This window comes from the organism of the source record quoted next, unplaced genomic scaffold (genome assembly GCF_019419815.1).
Source record: "Pyrus x bretschneideri cultivar Hongxiangsu unplaced genomic scaffold, Pyrus_bretschneideri_v1 Contig8, whole genome shotgun sequence".
Lineage (NCBI taxonomy): Eukaryota > Viridiplantae > Streptophyta > Magnoliopsida > Rosales > Rosaceae > Pyrus > Pyrus x bretschneideri.
Window position 1 is genome coordinate 6,117,501 of NW_025999820.1, and position 17,386 is coordinate 6,134,886.

General features: G+C 35.7%; 2 protein-coding genes across 2 annotated transcripts; both read right to left on the reverse strand.

Moving 5' to 3' along the window:
* Window positions 1-1,220: 1,220 nt before the first annotated feature.
* Window positions 1,221-2,367, reverse strand: LOC103956062 (methyl jasmonate esterase 1-like). The gene is made up of 3 exons (XM_048575222.1): window positions 1,981-2,367; window positions 1,761-1,889; window positions 1,221-1,496 (listed from the first exon to the last, which is right to left on the reverse strand). Exons 1-3 carry the CDS (start codon window positions 2,365-2,367, stop codon window positions 1,221-1,223), a joined length of 792 nt encoding a protein of 263 aa, XP_048431179.1.
* Window positions 2,368-8,969: 6,602 nt separating this feature from the next.
* On the reverse strand, window positions 8,970-12,725 carry LOC103956082 (methyl jasmonate esterase 1-like). The gene is made up of 3 exons (XM_048575283.1): window positions 12,255-12,725; window positions 9,412-9,540; window positions 8,970-9,221 (listed from the first exon to the last, which is right to left on the reverse strand). Exons 1-3 carry the CDS (start codon window positions 12,723-12,725, stop codon window positions 8,970-8,972), a joined length of 852 nt encoding a protein of 283 aa, XP_048431240.1.
* Window positions 12,726-17,386: the final 4,661 nt, after the last annotated feature.

The following is a 17,386-nucleotide window of genomic DNA, read 5'->3' on the forward strand; positions in this document are numbered from 1 at the left end:
TGTTTTGAACGATTGCAACTGATTTTGATAAACATCCTCACTAATCTTCACATAGGTTTTATCTCGACATACCAAAGGAGCAGGAAGCTGACTGAGGTGCACGGTTGATTCCACCGAATCAGAGAGAATGGAGGCACAAGTCCAAGCTTTGGAAACAGGATTTGGAGGAGACGGGACTTTCTCCAGCGTAGCCAAGAAAGACCAAGGGCAAATCGTCATGGTGAATTCAATCCAACTAATATCGTACGATAGATCAATGACAGATCGACGCCAGTAGAACCAACAAGGAAGACGACAACGGTAGAATCTTAGAGCAAACCAAGATGAATCAGATCGTCCACACCTTCCAGAGCAAACTAGATCGTCCCTCGAACTGTTTGACACCGGCAGAGAAATCAGACGCCGACTCCGCAGCCACAGAACCCTAGGGAAGCGAGCGCTGTTGGCCTTTTTTTTTTCCAATTCAAGTGCAATATACACCCGTACAGTCCCAAAACAACATCAAATTAAATTCAATCGAAACGTGTAATCAAATCTCACATTGCAACAAACATGTGAAATTGATAAATACAACTACTACAACTTATAAGACATTAAAAAAAAAAAAAAAAAAAAATACAAGAAAACACAATCAAAATCTGTTACCCCTCAATTCAACATAACGATTAGCATGTCAAGATTTCAAAAATCGGTCCAGACTCGCTACTAATCACAACGAAATCTCAACTTAACCACTTACATATTTCGACAGATGTTACGTTTTATCACAAAATACCTCAGTGCAATTGGTAATGAAATCATTCAATATAAGTCATAATTTATGCTAAAAAACGTTAACTACATTGCAAAAGATGAAAGATTGGTACAGTCTGCTGAAGAAGATGATAGAGAGAGAAACAAGAGAGAGATTGTAGAGGAAAATGAAGCTCTCGATCAATTGATTGATATTTCTAATACAATAGGTCTAGCTATATATACAAACACACTTTACAACCTAACAAACTTCTAACAAAGCTAACAACTCAATACATCAAATGATGTCATTTGTCCATGGCATCCAACATACCGAATGGTGACATGTACATGCCACTTAATAAAAAAGACGTAGAATATTCATCCTCTGATGATTAATTACATCAATTAAGTGTCTTCTTCTTCTTCTACAAAATTATTCATTAATGATGCTTCACATGAAAAGGCTAGCGTTCCGGATTTCCATTCTAGAATGATGATGATACAGCAATCGCCTGGAGGCAGGAGAACAACTCCTGCGGTTTAGAGAACATTACCATGTGATCAGCACCATTTATCACCTGCACTTCATTCGGTGGATTTTCATCGATCATCCACCTCTGCCATTTCTCCGGTATTATATGATCTTGGTCGCACACAATAAACACTTTACGAACTGATCCATATTTCTCATTGGTGAGTTTTATTTCATCATGAATCAGTACAGGACAGAACCTCAACAAGGATGATGCTAGTTTTACATCCTGTTAATTAATTAGTAAATCATCAACCAAGAAAGAAAAGAGAAAATGAACAATATTGTTAGCCAACCAATTGAAATATAAAGCTCACATGCATGATACGAAGGGATGGTTATATGTACAAGAGGAAACTGATTTCTGCGCACCCTTCTATGCATAGGTCAAAAATGTGTGCAGAAATAATTTCTCGATATAAAAAGCACACGGGCATACGATCGGTTTTTACGTTTTTTTTTTTTTTTTTTTTTTTTTTTGTTAAGACTTTACCTCTGGTGGCGAGAGCTGGTACAATAGTAACGACATGATCTTAGGCCCGAAAATTGCCGAAGTTGGAGGATTGTTGGGTCCATTATCAAATCTATGGTAATAGTCCATCAAATCCACACCAGCAAACATCTGAACAATATATATTTTCAAGGATATTAGTTGTTAGTATTCACCAGATAAGTCAACTGAGACGCGCGCTTCGAGTTCATGAATTTATTACCTTCTCTACTATATGAGGGTAACTGAAAGTAGGACTAGGCATGAAAGCGGTGGCGAAAACGGCCGCCACTATTTTCTCAGGAAACATCTCCATGGCAATAGATATGACGGGCCCACCGAAGCTGTGGCCTACCAGGATAACGCTCTCCTCTGGTGGGAGAGTCTCCATGAATTTGATCAATGGCTCAGCATAATCCGAGAAGGTCTGTACATATTTTACCTCCTTTGGGTGGATCCCACATGCTGCTAGGTCTAGGGCTGTGACATTGTAACCTGCAGAGGTTAGTAAAGCTGATAACTTATACCAGCACCATGCCCCGTGACAGGCTCCGTGAATCAGCACAAAATGCTTCTTATAGGCATCTGGGTTTGGGGATGAGGAAGACATGTTTCTCAACTATTTTAGCTTCTGTTTCCTTGGCATAGCTGCATTTGGTCTAGGCTTGCTTTTATATTCATGAAATCCTTCATTTGATCACTCGATCTGCATTTTGTCTTTCTATTGCGTTTGTAGTCGTGAAAATATATGTATTTTTATTAAAAAGATTAAGATTAAGCTTAGTATATTCGATGATAGCAATTCTAGAAAAGTCAGTGAATAAGTTAAATCAACATTGCGTTTGGATAAATAAATATAAGATTTCCCAAAATGACAGAATTTCATTTTTATAAAGCTTGTGAATTTTATTGTTCGGCTCACTTAAAAGAATAATGAAATTTAAATACGAAATGCAATGTGTGTATAAAATAAAGTCATTAATATATAAATGAGAGACAGTAGTTAATTTAACTAAAAAAAAAAAAAAACAGATTGTAGTTAGGAGATATGCTAGTAATGGTGGTAGTGACTGTGGTGTGGATAGTGGTGGCGATGGTGATAGCGGCGTGTGGTGGTAGTGGTAGTGTGGCCGCAACAGTGGTATGTGGTGGTGGCAACTCTTGGTTGATCAGCTTTTTTGTATTTTTTATTGTTAAACTCTTACTCATAAAAATTTGGAAATGATAATTTCTATATTTCTATATTTATAAATCCAAATAAAAAATATGATTCATGCTAATTTATAAATTATGAATTTTTTCTAAATTCTCAATTTATTTTTCTCATTCAATAAGGAAAATTATTCAGGTTTTGGTGGATGCAATGATAGCATTAGAAATCTAACAATATTCCCCACTCTAAGTTGCCCGTAGTATTCTTTTCAAACATTATATTCTTTGGTTTTATTAGATTTTTAATCTTACACAGTACATAATATATATATAAAATTCTTAGATTTCGTCTAGTTTGTTTATCTTGATCAAAATAAACACCATTTATATAATAAAATGCCGTCGAGAGCCGGCAGGTAGTGACGTTTGTATACTAGTATTGCAAAAGTACTATGACTATTATTGGTTTAAACGCCTACATACAGCCGTCTAGGGCAGATGCCGTTCTTTATGTTGAAATGGTACCAGGCCATGGTCGATTTTGTTTTAAAAAAAGGTTTTAACTTTTAGAGAAAAAACTGGGATTCAAGGATGAAACGAAATGCAGGGAGGCAAGGGAGAGTGAAGCATATTTCTCTTTGCATATTTCTTTAACAAGAAAAAACCCTAGCATATAGAGGCTTGGATAGGTCTGATTTCATAAACCAATCTCAACCCTCTGGTGCATCAGGCGCTGGGATCCTTCCACTTGGAATGGATCCAGCAATACAGTACAATAGAGATAAGAATAAAACACAATTGTTCATCTTTCCTAAAACAGAGGGCTAAACTAGCCGTTACAAAATTTAAGCCTAACGGGTACTACTAAACAAGGAAAGTCTCTTCATCTGCAGGATTCAAACATCTGCAGGTTAAACTCAAATTAGTGAGAAGCTTAATTCTCAACAGCCTATCCTAAGCTGCTCACTGATTTCACTCCAAGTTTGAGTCTTAAGTAGTTGAATCTCTCTCTACGCAATGCCTTGGTAAAAATGTCTGCAAGTTGTTCTTCACTTCTGCAGAACTTCACATTAATCACCCATTCTTGTAGTGCTTCCCTTATAAAGTGGAACTTCCTGTTTATGTGTCTAGTTTTCTGGTGAAAGACAGGATTTTTCACCATGGAGATTGCAGACATGTTGTCACAAAATAAAGGTGTTGCATCAACTTGCATTTCCCCAAAATCATCGAGCACAAATCTTAGCCAAATAGCATGGACCGTGGCTTCTGCTGCTGAGACATACTCGACCTCTACAGTTGATAAAGCAATTGTGTTTAGCTTCACAGAAGCCCAAGAGAAAACCCCACTACCAAAGCTGAATGCATATCCTAAGGTGCTCCTGCAATCATCCTTACTACATGCCCAGTCTACAGCACAAAACCCTACAAGAATTGCATCTCTATCTTTTGTATACTCAATTCCATAGCTCAGTGTGCCTTGCACATATCTCAGAACCCTCCTTGCAACTCCAAAATGTTTCTTTGTAGGATTATTCATGAACCTTGACAACAAACTAGCAGCATACATCAAATCTGGTCTAGTTGTTGTCAAATACAGAAGGCTGCCCACAATTTTCCTGTATATGCTTTCATCTGCCAATTCACTTCCATCTATCTTCTTGAGTTTTTCACCAGTTGGTAGAGGAATAGAGATAGGTTTATAGTCTTCAAGGCCAAACTTCCCAAGTAATGATTTTGCATACTTGCTTTGATGACTAAATACACCATTTTCAGTTTGTAAGATTCCCATTCCTAAGAAATGATGAAGTAAGCCTAAATCAGACATCTCATACTTCTGCATCATCTCCATTTTGAACTCACTGAGTAGTGTTTTGCTGCTTCCAGTATACACAATGTCATCAACATATATTGAGACAATGAGTATACCACATTCTTCATCAAACTTGATGTACAAAGTAGCTTCACTTGTGCTCCTGATGAACTTGCAACTAGTGAGATATGCATCAATCTCACTATACCAGGCTCTAGGTGCCTGTTTTAAACCATACAAGGCCTTTTTCAATTTGTAGACCTTATGGCAAGCATTTTTAACTTCAAAACCTTCAGGTTGTTCAATGTATACCTCTTCTTCAAGTATGCCATTTAAAAACGCAGATTTCACATCTAGTTGGAATAATTTCCACCCTTTTTGTGCAGCTAAAGCAACAAGAGTTCGAATTGTATCCAACCTTGCCACTGGTGCAAAGGTCTCATTGTAATCAATTCCAAGCTTTTGTGCATACCCTTTTGCCACCAGTCTAGCCTTGTGCTTCTGAATTGGTCCATCTAGATTTAATTTAGTTTTGAACACCCATCTCACCCCAATAACAGGTTTATCCATAGGCCTATCAACTAGCTGCCAAGTGTCATTCTTTTCAATCGTATCAATTTCTGCATTCATAGCTTCTTGCCATGCTTGATCTTGTGCTACTTCTTGATAATTTTCTGGTTCAACAAAACTCATGTGACATCTAGTATATATCTCTTCTAGACTCCTTAGTTTTACAGGTGTTGAACTAGGAGTTGAGTTTTGACTCAGTGATTCACTTCTGCTAGTTGATGCGCTGCTAGAACTCGAACTTGGTTGAGAACTCTGAGCAATTTCAAACTGAGTCTCATTTGGACTTTCCTGCACATCACCATCATACACTTGATTCTCAAAAACGAAAGGCGTTGCAAGTGTTTCAACTTGCTTGTATTCCCAATTCCAACACTGATCCTCATTGAATACAACACTTCTGGAGAGGATGATTTTCTTTGACTGCAGGTTATAAACTCTATACCCTTTTTCACAGCTTCCATACCCCATAAAAATACCTTTGCTAGCCTTTTCATCAAACTTTTTTCTTAGTTGTGAAGGTACGTGTGTATAGCATATGCATCCAAACTTTCTCAAATGTTTTATACCAGGTTTTCTACCTGTGAAAGCTTCAAATGGAGTCTTGTCCTTCACTGAGATTGTAGGACATCTATTCTGCAAGTATACTGCAGTTCCAACTGCTTTAGCCCAAAAAACCACAGGAATGTTCTTCTCAACCATCATTGACCTTGCCATTTCACCAATGGTTCTATTTCTTCTCTCAGCAACTCCATTTTGCTGAGGGGAGTATGCAACTGTTAATTGCCTCTTCATTCTAGTGTTAGAACAGAAATCTAAGAATTCATGAGAGGTATATTCACCTCCTCTGTCACTTCTTAGCTTCTTAAGCTTGAAACCACTTTATAGCTCCACAAAGGCTTTAAATTTTTTAAACACATTGAACACATCAGATTTGTTTTTGAGGAAATACACCCAACACATCCTTGAGAAATCATCAATGAATGTGATGAAGTACCTGTTGCCACCAATGGAATCATTCTGCATTGGTCCACAGACATCAGTATGCACCAATTTTAGTGGATGGCTTGCTCTCCATACTTTTTCTTTATCAAATGGTTCTCTGTGCATCTTCCCAGAAACACAACTCTCACATATTTCCTTCATCTCAGATAGCTCAGGTAAACCAAGCACCATTCCTTCTCTCTGCATCCTTTTCAGATTGCTAAAGTTCAAATGACCAAATCTTTTATGCCAGATCCATGACTCTTCTCCGATTAAGACTTTTCTAGCTATTGGATTTATAGATTCTAGGGACAATGGAAAGCATCTATTCCCTGCCATAACTACCTTGGCTACCACATTCTCAAGGTTGCTGTCATCAAAGATTACAGCCATGTTACCACCAAACAAAACATAATAGCCATGCTCCATCATTTGACCAACACTCAACAGATTTTCATCTAGTCCTAGAACCAACAGAACTTCATTGATATATCTCTTCCCATGCTTTGTATTCACTATGAGTGTTCCCTTGCCTGTTGCTTGAACCAAGTCACCAGTCCCCATTTTAACTTTACAAGTAATTGATCTGTTAAGATTCAACAGTAGAGATTCTTGAGAGGTCATGTGGTTGCTGCAAACACTATCCACAAACCACACAGATCTATCCTGAGTTATTAATGCAGAGTGACAAGCATAGAACATTGTACCAGTGGTTAAATCTTCCTCCTTTGCATAGTTAGCAACCTGTTTGTTATTGTCACAATCCTTTGCAATGTGGCCAAATCTGCTACACTTGCCACATTTAGGTTTTCCCTTATACCTACAAATGCCAAAATGATATTTATCACAAGTTTGACATTGTGGCTTCACGGCACCTTGACTGCTGCTTCCTTGTCTGCTTTGGAAAGTGTTTCTGTTGCCCCAATTTCCACCATTTTGGTTGTTCCAACTGGAGTTACCATTACCATTCCAATTGCTGCTTTGTGACCAATTTCTCCTTTTCTTGTTTTGTTGCCATTTATCGTTTGGTTTACTCTGTGCACCTTTATAATTTCCACTAGTGCTGCCATGAATACTACCTCCAATTTTTAGGCTACTAAATGCCCTCTCAGTACCAGTAACTTTGTCCCTCTCATCATGTAAGTCCTACCTTTTGTCATAGATTTTAACCGAGGCTAAGACTTCATCAACCCTTATAACATCCAGATCTCTAGTCTCCTCTATTACAGACATTATGGACTTGTATCTTTTGCTTAGATTCATTAATAGCTTCTGCACAATCCTTTTCTCAGGCACATCCTCACCTAGTGATTTTAGATTATTCACTATCTCAAAGAACCTAGCCAAGTAGTCATCTAAGGCTTCACTATCATGCATTCTCAGATATTCAAACTCAGCTCTAATGGCTTGCAGTTTAACAGCTCTTACCTTTTTGTCTCCTCTGAACTCTCTTCTCAGAATTTCCCAAGCTTCTTTAGCAGTCTTCTCATTTCTGATGCGAAGGAAAAGATCATCTGTTATAGCTCCCTAAATGAAACTCAGCACCTTGGCGTTTTTGATTTTGTCTTCTCTGGAGATAGTGGGTGCTTTCATTGGAACTTGCTCAGCCTCACTTTCTTCATCTCCAGAGCCTTCTTCCTTCTCAGGAATCTCCTGCAGTTGTACTCCGAGTTCTACCACATCCCATAGATCATGTGCTATAAGGATAGTTTCCATTTTGACAGGCCAAAAATCGTAGTTTGCACCATCAAACTATGGAGCTCGTAAATCTCCACCGGAAGAACTCGATCCCACCATTTCTTAGTGACTATCAGTGAACCAATCAACAAAGGAACCACCTTTAAGGTTTTCTGGGTTTTCTTCGAAGCTAGATTTCACTCACAGTATCACACCCTTCTTCAGAATCAAACCTAGAGCTCTGATACCATGTTGAAATGGTACCAAGCCATGGTCGATTTTGTCTTAAAAAAGGTTTTTAACTTTTAGAGAAAAAATTGGGATTCAAGGATGAAACGAAATGCAGGGAGGCGAGGGAAAGTGAAGCAGATTTCTCTTTGCATATTTCTTTAACAAGAAAAAACCCCAGCATATAGAGGCTTGGATAGGTCTGATTTCAGAAACCAATCTCAGCTCTCTAGTGCATCAGGCACTAGGATCCTTCCACTTAGAATGGATCCAGCAACACAGTACAATAGAGATAAGAATAAAACATAGATGTTCATCTTTCCTAAAACAGAGGGCTAAACTAGCCGTTACAAAATTTAAGCCTAACGGCTACTACTAAACAAAGAAAGTATCTTCATCTTCTTCTTCATCTGCAGGATTCAAACATCTGCAGGTTAAACTCAAATTAATGAGAAGCTTAATTCTCAACACTTTAGTTGTCTCAACCCAACGTTGTTTACAGGAATTATTTTGTTCTGATTTTCTTACTATGAAATTAAGTGATACCTTTTGAATTACTATACGGTAGTTGATTAAGTTGTTGAGCTATCAAACTTGATGAGGACAAGCCAAGGGTCTTGAAGAGACGAGAGATAAGAACTTGGGATTCAGTGTGTCATGCCTCTTGAACTAAAGTTCATGGACACGTAATTATTGGTAGCTGAAAATAACTCTCATTTATTCATTTGCATTTGGTACCATGGTGCATGCAACGCAGGCTAGCATGCCTGAATTAATCATGTCCATTCATGTCTTTATGCATATTTCTCAGCAATATTTTGGAGATGGAAGAACAACTTCACAGGTTTAGAGAGCATCACCAAGTGATCAGAACCGATTATCACTTTCACTTCATTTGGGGGATTGTTATTGATCATGTAATTTTGCACATCCAACACTATCGCACGGTCTCTACGAACTGATCCATAATTCTCCTCCGTGAGTTTTATTAGATCATAATTATACAAAGGAGAAAATCTCACCACCGACAACGTTAGACTTAAATCCTGTCCATTACAAATATAAAACCAAAAAATATTAGCTAACCAATATTGGAAATCCCCAACTTATATTTGGGAACTATTAGCGCTCTACTCTTACACTATACTTTATCTTTCTGGTGTGTGTTAATTAAGAGAACACGATAGGGATCCTATATACTGCAATAGACACACTTTAATTAAGTTTAGGACTTACCTGTTGTGGTGAGAGCTGCAAAAAGCTCGTCGCCAAGACCTTAGGCCCAAAGAGAAGGGAGGTTGCAAGGTTGTTGGTCTCGTTATCATATCTAAATTGAGAGTCCATAAAATCAAATCTTTTGGTAACCTAATTATTTGTTAGTTAATTAAAAAAAAAGGGCTACAAATTAAAAAATAAAGACAAATTCAATATATCAAATGTAACGTTTCCAACACTAAATGAATATATTTCAAAAAAATTAAATAATTTTTAATTATAACATTTAAAAATGTTTGCATGTAAATATTTTATTATTGAAATAATAACGTGGATAAATTCCAAAGGACCTGATAAAAAATTAAAAAGAAATAAAATTTCAATCAATATAATAAAAAAAATAAGTGATGAGAACTTGATTTCTCCTGATATATAAGTAATCTCTTAACTCCTAATTATTACAATTATCACAACTACTTGTTCACCTATGACATCTCATTTGAAAGGAATAAAAAAATCTAAATTGACTGATGAAACAAGGAAAGCATGTGCGAGTTTAAAAATGAGCATCTTTGTAATACCCTAAAATGTTAAAATATATGATTATATGGAAAACATTTATCGATAAGGGGAAAGATGAAAATGCCCCTAGTTGATTAAACGAAATTTTATGAGGGCGTATTTTCATCCTTATATATTTTATCATATTTCTTGACATATCTGGATAGAGGACGATTCCACGAGTGTAGGTGAAAACCATTCGTTAAACGGGATCAAAACAAAGAAGTTATTAACGATTGAATTCAGGGACAAAATAGTCATTTTGTCATTAATTTGGAAGGCTCCAGAGGAGAAGGATCGAGAAAAAGATGGGGGAGAAGAACTCGCTTCCCTTCCAGGGGAGGACTCCCTCTTCTCTTGAATTTTTTTTTGGGGGTGATTGGAGAGGACACCCATGAGGAACGATTCCTGCGAGTCTGATCACCAAAACACTACCAGGGAAAAGAGAAAGAACTGGGAAAGGATGTGCAGATAGTCCTGACGAGCAGCCTTACGAGCTTATTGGTTTCTCCCCATTAGTCGACCCAAAATAAAGAGAAGAAAGGACAAATGGAAGGAAGGGATTAGAAATTAATTAGGAGCAGAAAGAAGGGAGTTGAAGATATTCGTATCCTTCTCGTTTGGGATGTCAACCTGCAGTATGGGTTCATATTCTTAACTCTCTTTATCTTTTTCGTTTAGCTAATTCTTATTAATATTTCTTTCGGTTAATCTGTCATGGATTAGCTATTGTTTGCAAAACTAGTATTTTATATATGCAAATGCCTAAACCCTAGAATGGTATAAAAGCCGAAAGGGATGTTTTGTTTAATTGCCCTGTTTCTGAAGACTTGTATTTTGCAGAAAGCTATATTGTTGTACTACTACCCTTGGCAAAGTATTTCGACTAGTCCACTTCGGGAAGCTTTGTTTTCCAAATGATTGTATACTAAATACATGATTACTCATAAAGAGAAAATATATGCAGGTGGTTTTATCTACATGTGTATCAAAGTACATGCATATCTTCCTCACTCAATTTTTACAATCCAATCGGATTGGTTTTGAAGTAGACAAACTATTTTATTTACTACAATTAGTCCATCTAATTATTATCAAACCATAGTTAGATTATTGCTTTTATATGTACTATTGGCTCTATGTGTTTTGATATAGAATTTGAAAGGGGTAAACATATAGTAATTGATTGTGATTGTATTTAAATTATATTGGTTGGTAAGGTTAGGGCTGGTATAGATATCAATAGTTTGACAAATCTGATTCGGTGTGATTACTATTTTGATTAAGTGCTTCATGTTTATACATCACTTTCTTTGTTTGAATGTTAAAATGGGTGTCTTAATAAGTATACATATCTATATGCATTACTACACTAAAACCAAAACCAATTAATTTGACGATTCACGTTCTGAAGCTATGTGCCTATACGTCTCATAAGGGTTACTATGTTTACATGTATGTAGTAATGACTTGCAGTGGTGATAGGAGTTTATTGAAATGGTGAACTACGAAAAGCTTGATCCCACTCAAGGGTACGTAGGCAGTCTAACAAGGATTAGATGCAGCCTTAAATAATCGAGAATTATATTTGTTGGGAAGTTGATTTAAGAAAAGTAATTCGATGAATAAGATAAAATTAAGTCTTATGTTTTTGGTAAATAAATTTTGGTTGTAGATTTTATTTGTAGATTTTGTGAGTAATTAGGAATTCAAATAAAGAATAGTGTTTAATGGTAGTAAAATAAACAAGAGTATTGAATTGGGCCTATCATCAAAATTATTTCTTGAATATAAATATTTCGGGACGGGGCGTTACAATCTTGCTTCTTGTTAATTAAAAGATTGGCAAACAATGGATTCAACAAAAGTATCAGTTAATCTCTATCAACCAATCCCAATATCAAACACTCTTAAAAGTTCAACATAGTATGTGTGGAATGAGATGAAAAAAAACAAGAATGTTAAGGCACAAACCAGCAAAATATTCCGAGCTAGAAAAAGTATTGTATGAGTGGGTTTCTCCAATATCAAGAGAAAGTGAATATGACTAGAGAAATGATCCTTCCTAAGTATGTATTATGAATTTTTTCTTTCATGTATTTTATTAATATTATTTTATATATTCACTGGATTTTGAGAAAATTTATTATCTTATGCATTTAGTGAGATTATTTTCTTAATACATTGACCTGAGTTGGGATCAGAAGATTTTATTATCAACCAAGGTTATTATTTTAGAGAACAATCAGTTTATTGAGATTTCTGTATATAGCAGAACTTTTAGTATATATGAAATTCATTACCTCTGCAAATATAGTTGAGTAATTGAGAGTAGGACCAGACATGACAGCCGTAACATATACCGCAGCAGCAATTTTCTGAGGGAACCTCTCCATGAAAATAGATATGACGGCTCCACCCAAGCTATGAGCCACAAGGATAACCTTTTCATTTGGTGGTAGAGACACCATGACCTTAGTCAAGGGGTCGACGTTTTCCGATAACGAAGGGAGTTGCTCTACCTGGATCGGGTTGATCCCGGATGCTCCCAAGTCTAGAGCTGTGACATTGTGACCTGAGTTCTTCAGGAGAGTCGCCACCTTATACCAACTCCATGCTCCATAACAAGCACCATGTATAAGCACAAAATGTTTTGGAATTTGAGTTTGGTTGTGAATTGGGAATGGGGTTGAGGTACTAGCTTTTGCTACGCACATAAATAAAAGGTAAAACAAAAGGAGCTTCTCTGTCATGTTTTCCGTTTTCGGTATCATTAACTCTCAATTTCCTTATTTGGTTTGCATCTCTCGTCTTCCTGCTATATATAGACAAAGATCACCGAACCAACAATTGGCTTAAATGTTGACACTATTAAAGTTCAAAAGTATTCCCAACTCGAATACTTTAGAAGATATGTGACGAAACATATATCTTGAAAAGATGAATGGGAAACCATTGACTAACAAATTGTTGAACCTTGTGCAACCCATGCTTGCCTTATAACAAATTGTTAAAGGGTGATGGGAAACCATTTAATAATCCAGTCTTATATAGAAGTATTTAATCCAGCCTTATATACTAGACCCAATATTTTGTTTTTTTTTTTTTTTTGCATCAAGTTTGTCAATTCATACATTGTCCTACGTAATCACACTTTGTTGCTCTAAAAAAGATATTTAGATATTTGAAGGGCACCCAGAATTTTAGGATTGATTTGGCAAAGGGGAATTGGATTTGTATGCTTTTAGTGATGCTAATTGGGCAGGTGACCATAATGATAGTAGGTCTACAACTGGATTAGTTGTTTTCTAGGATCTAATCCTATATCACGGTCTACAAAGAAGCAAAATACTGTGTCTAGATTATCCACTGAAGCTGATTATAGAGCACTTTCTTCTACTACAATTGAGATAGAATGAATTAAACAACTTCTTGCTTTTATGCATATTGATGTTTCTTCTCCACATACTGTGTTCTATGACAACCTTTCTTTTATAGCTCTTGCTTATTATCCCATTCTGCATCAACGCACTAAACATATCGAGATTGATATTCAATTTGTTAGAGAAAGGGTTGTAAGAAGATTCTGCAAGGTGCATTTTGTAGCTTCTAATGAGCAGTTTGCAGATATATTTACTAAGGGATTGTCTGCTCCTTTGTTTCAAACTCACAGTTTCAATCCCACGCTTGGAAAATCCAATCATGTGATTGAGGGGAATGTTAACAGTATTGATCTTTTAATCCTATGGTTAGTTAGACAAGTGTTATTAATCTGAGAGCTAAAAGTTAGCTTAGTTTGTAAGCAATGTAGTTTGGATATATATCCTTGTAGATAACTACCTTGTAATCATTCTGAAATCATTAGTAAAAGATCCACTTTCTTTGTTAAATCTCTTTCTCTCAATCTCTCTTTCTTTTTCTTGCTTGAATATCTTTCTCCGCAAGATACCTTCATCTATGTTTACATGGTATCAATCGACGGAAAAGCTTAGGGCCTGTTTGGTATTGGATTTGAGTTCAAAGTTTTTAACTCAAAAACAATTTTTAAGTTTTAAAGTAAAAAAACCCGTTTGGTAAGCCCATTTTGCAAAACTGGACTCAAAAAAAATTTAAGAACAGCCCATTATAATTTGAAAACAACAAAAGTCAGGTTTTAGTATTTTTTTTTTTTTTTTCACAGATTCAGATCGTAATGGAGGTCTGAGTGACCTGCGCCGCGCAGACCACGAACAAGCCTGCCACCTCACCAACCACGAACGACCAAGAGATTCCGACCAGTAGGGTGAAGGTTCCGGCAAATAGCTTTAAGCTTCGAATCTCTAAGTGGTTGGTTGGGGACAAGACTGGGCCATTCTCTTCACTGTCAGGAAAAATCAAGGTAATGGGTCTCTCTCTTACTATTTTGTTTGGTTCCTCGGAATGGAGAAAATGATCAGAAAGTTGGATTTATGTGCTTTATGTGTTGGGTTGTGAGAAATTGAGTTTATCTGTCTAATTGGTGTGATTCATTTATGTATTGTATATATATTCCGAGCAGCGGAGCAAAGATAGTGTGGCATTGCAAATCGCAATCCAAACTGATCGATTTTGGTTCCAGGAAGAACAAATACAAGCTTTTGTTCACAACGACATCGAATCGGACTCAGTCATTTTCGTTCTCGGTGAAGAGCGTTCTGGACAAGCCTTATTAGCTCAAGAATCCGATCATCGAACAAGGTCCTCCTCCTCATCTTCTCTGTTCTTTGATATATAGATATATATATATATATATATATATATATTATAAAAATAAATAAAAAATAAAACCATGCTTTAATGCTTTGATTGTTCATCACTCGCATTTTACCTAGTTAGTTTCAGAAAAGGATTGGGAACCACCATCTGGTTGTGATTAATTTACATGAAAAGTGTATTAAAAAATCCATTCTTTGTTAGTCTGATGGTCATAATTTGCTATCCGTTTTTCCATTCAAACTCAACTTTTGAGGAGTTTTTGGAAGTGGGGTTTGTTTATTAGATGGCTAATAGCTTGAAAATCATCTTTTTAAGCTGGATTTTTGCTATCTTGAATCAATAGATGGCACGAATTAGCTGATGGGTTCAGATCCTTTTTTTATGCTGACATGGTAAATATGTGGTTGGTTAGAAAATTCTTATGGTTGTTTGTTTCATAGAATGGATTTCTGACATTTGCTACATATATGTAGCAAGTAATATTATGTGATATACTTGTTTCATTGGATGGGTCTTTGGAGTAGCCAAAATGTCAAATGTTTGAGTTCAAAAATGAATTTTTCATATTTTCTCTGTGAATGCTTTAATGATAGACTTGGTCTTTGAATTACGTTGTGTATTTTAGCAATGGTTCCTGTTTGGATTTAATAAGAGAAGTCTCGTTTTCATTTTGGTGTCGAAAATTGTGCAATTTGGATTTTAACCCTTGGAATTCAACAAGGGTAGTGATTTTCACTTGTGTTCTCATGTACCCTTCCGTTTTTTGGAACCCTTGATTTGCTTTGATTCTCCATTTGATTCATCATGTTCAAAGGCTGGAAAGATGGGATGAGTGCAGTGGTCGAAGCACTTCCCATCTAACCGAACTTGACAAATTTCAATAGGAGCCTTTGTGAATATCTTGTTTTTATTCATTAGATACATTGGATTCTCTGGTACAAATAGCATCTACTTACCTACAAATTTCAATAGGAGCCTTTGTGAATATCTTGTTTTTAAATTTGTTAATCTGTTACAAATTAAGGGTTAATTTGGTGAATGAAGAACAATGAATAGGAAGGCAAAGTTCCAATCTTTTTTGTTATTCATGGGGTTTATGTCCCTCGCAAAGCAAGAGACTTGCTGGTTTAGAGTTGCCCTTATTCTTCTTGTTAATTACATATTTAGCTAATTAGAACTGAATGCTACTTAAGTTTTGATCTTTCATTTTTCTGGTAAATTTGTATGACTTTTGCAATACAAAAACTATGCCCCCTTTCTTTTGAGATTTCCTTTAACCTTGTCTTTTCAACTAGGGACTTGCGTGAAGTCGTATTGTCATGCCTGTGTCTTTGGAAGAGGTAAATGAGTTACTCTTAGGTCACACTACTTTTATTTTGTTTGATATTCGCATGCATAAAATGCCTTTTTATTTATCATCTAATTCGTGAAAACTGAGTATATAGTACATACTACATAGAACTGAGTATATATGTGTTTTGTACATTCATAAGTGAATGTAGCTTTTAGCTTTGTACATTCATAAGTGAATATAATTATTGGTTTGTCTATATAGGATGGATTCAAATGAAGTGGACAACACTGGTTCAAGTTCAGAAAGTGATTCATCATCTGATTTGGATGGTTCAAGTTCAGAAGGGGAAAACATGCATTTGAATGACGACAATGTTATGAATGATGTTAGAGACCACATAGCCGGATCAATGTGGCTTGATTACGTCAATAACAATTAGTCTCAAAGTTTATTGGTTTTCTAGAATGTTTTAATGTAATATTTATTGTCTAAGACTTGAAGTTTAATTTGATTACCGAGCATATATGTGTTCTATTAGCACATGAATATCAAAATAGTATGTTTAAGGTTTAATTTCATATGTTTTGTATATCTTAAAACAAATACATAATTTTAAAAAAAAATGTTGTTTTTAAGAGTTAAACCAAACAAGTTTTCAAATTTTTAGATTCAAAAATAGTTTTTAAATTCAATGCCAAACACGTTTTTGAAACCTAAAAAAAACTGTTTCTAAGAAATGTTCTTAAAAGTTAGTTTTAAGAACAATTCAAGTTTTTGAGTAGGATACCAAACAGGACCTTAACAACTTGACAGTTCATCAATCTTGAATCTTCTATTTCCTCCCTCATTCTCTGATCTTCACTTGACGAATTCTTCTTCATTTCTAGGGTTCTTGATCCATGTTTTTGTGTGGTTCTTCGAATCTTGATTTATGCATATCAGGTGTTTGTGAATATTCTTCTGAGAGCTCTAAAATAGACTATATTTACCACTTTTCTAATCCCAAATAGAACCCGTTACAAAAGATGCTCTTAGTATAAAAAATATCGTTTTTTTTTAAAAAAAAAAAAAAAAAAACACACACACACACACAATGGATTTTGGACTATTTAATTGTGCTATGCGCCGCACGTCATTCTTAGACAACACTTCACGTTTAAGCAAATACAAAAGCCACAACCCAAATTAAATTTCCAATCTGGGAAGTTCACAAGTGGATCCAATATGGACATGGACTTTAAAAGATATATGACACATAACATATCTTGAAAAGATTTCTTTACATTTGTCAATGATTTGCTTCTTACTTAAATAAGAAATATGACTTTAGCTCTTGATATTTATTGGCGAGATATTAGATTCCCTTAAAAGTGGAATTTTTCACCACCTTATATTTTTTGGCCCAAT

Coding starts and splice junctions, on each gene's coding strand:
- LOC103956062 (XM_048575222.1), bottom strand. CDS start 2,367: ATGTCTTCCTCATCCCCAAACCCAGATGCCTATAAGAAGCATTTTGTG. Junction 1,890..1,980: donor ACCCTCATATAGTAGAGAAG/GTAATAAATTCA, acceptor TATATTGTTCAG/ATGTTTGCTGGTGTGGATTT. Junction 1,497..1,760: donor ACCAGCTCTCGCCACCAGAG/GTAAAGTCTTAA, acceptor ATTAATTAACAG/GATGTAAAACTAGCATCATC.
- LOC103956082 (XM_048575283.1), bottom strand. CDS start 12,725: ATGATACCGAAAACGGAAAACATGACAGAGAAGCTCCTTTTGTTTTAC. Junction 9,541..12,254: donor ACTCAACTATATTTGCAGAG/GTAATGAATTTC, acceptor ACAAATAATTAG/GTTACCAAAAGATTTGATTT. Junction 9,222..9,411: donor TGCAGCTCTCACCACAACAG/GTAAGTCCTAAA, acceptor TGTAATGGACAG/GATTTAAGTCTAACGTTGTC.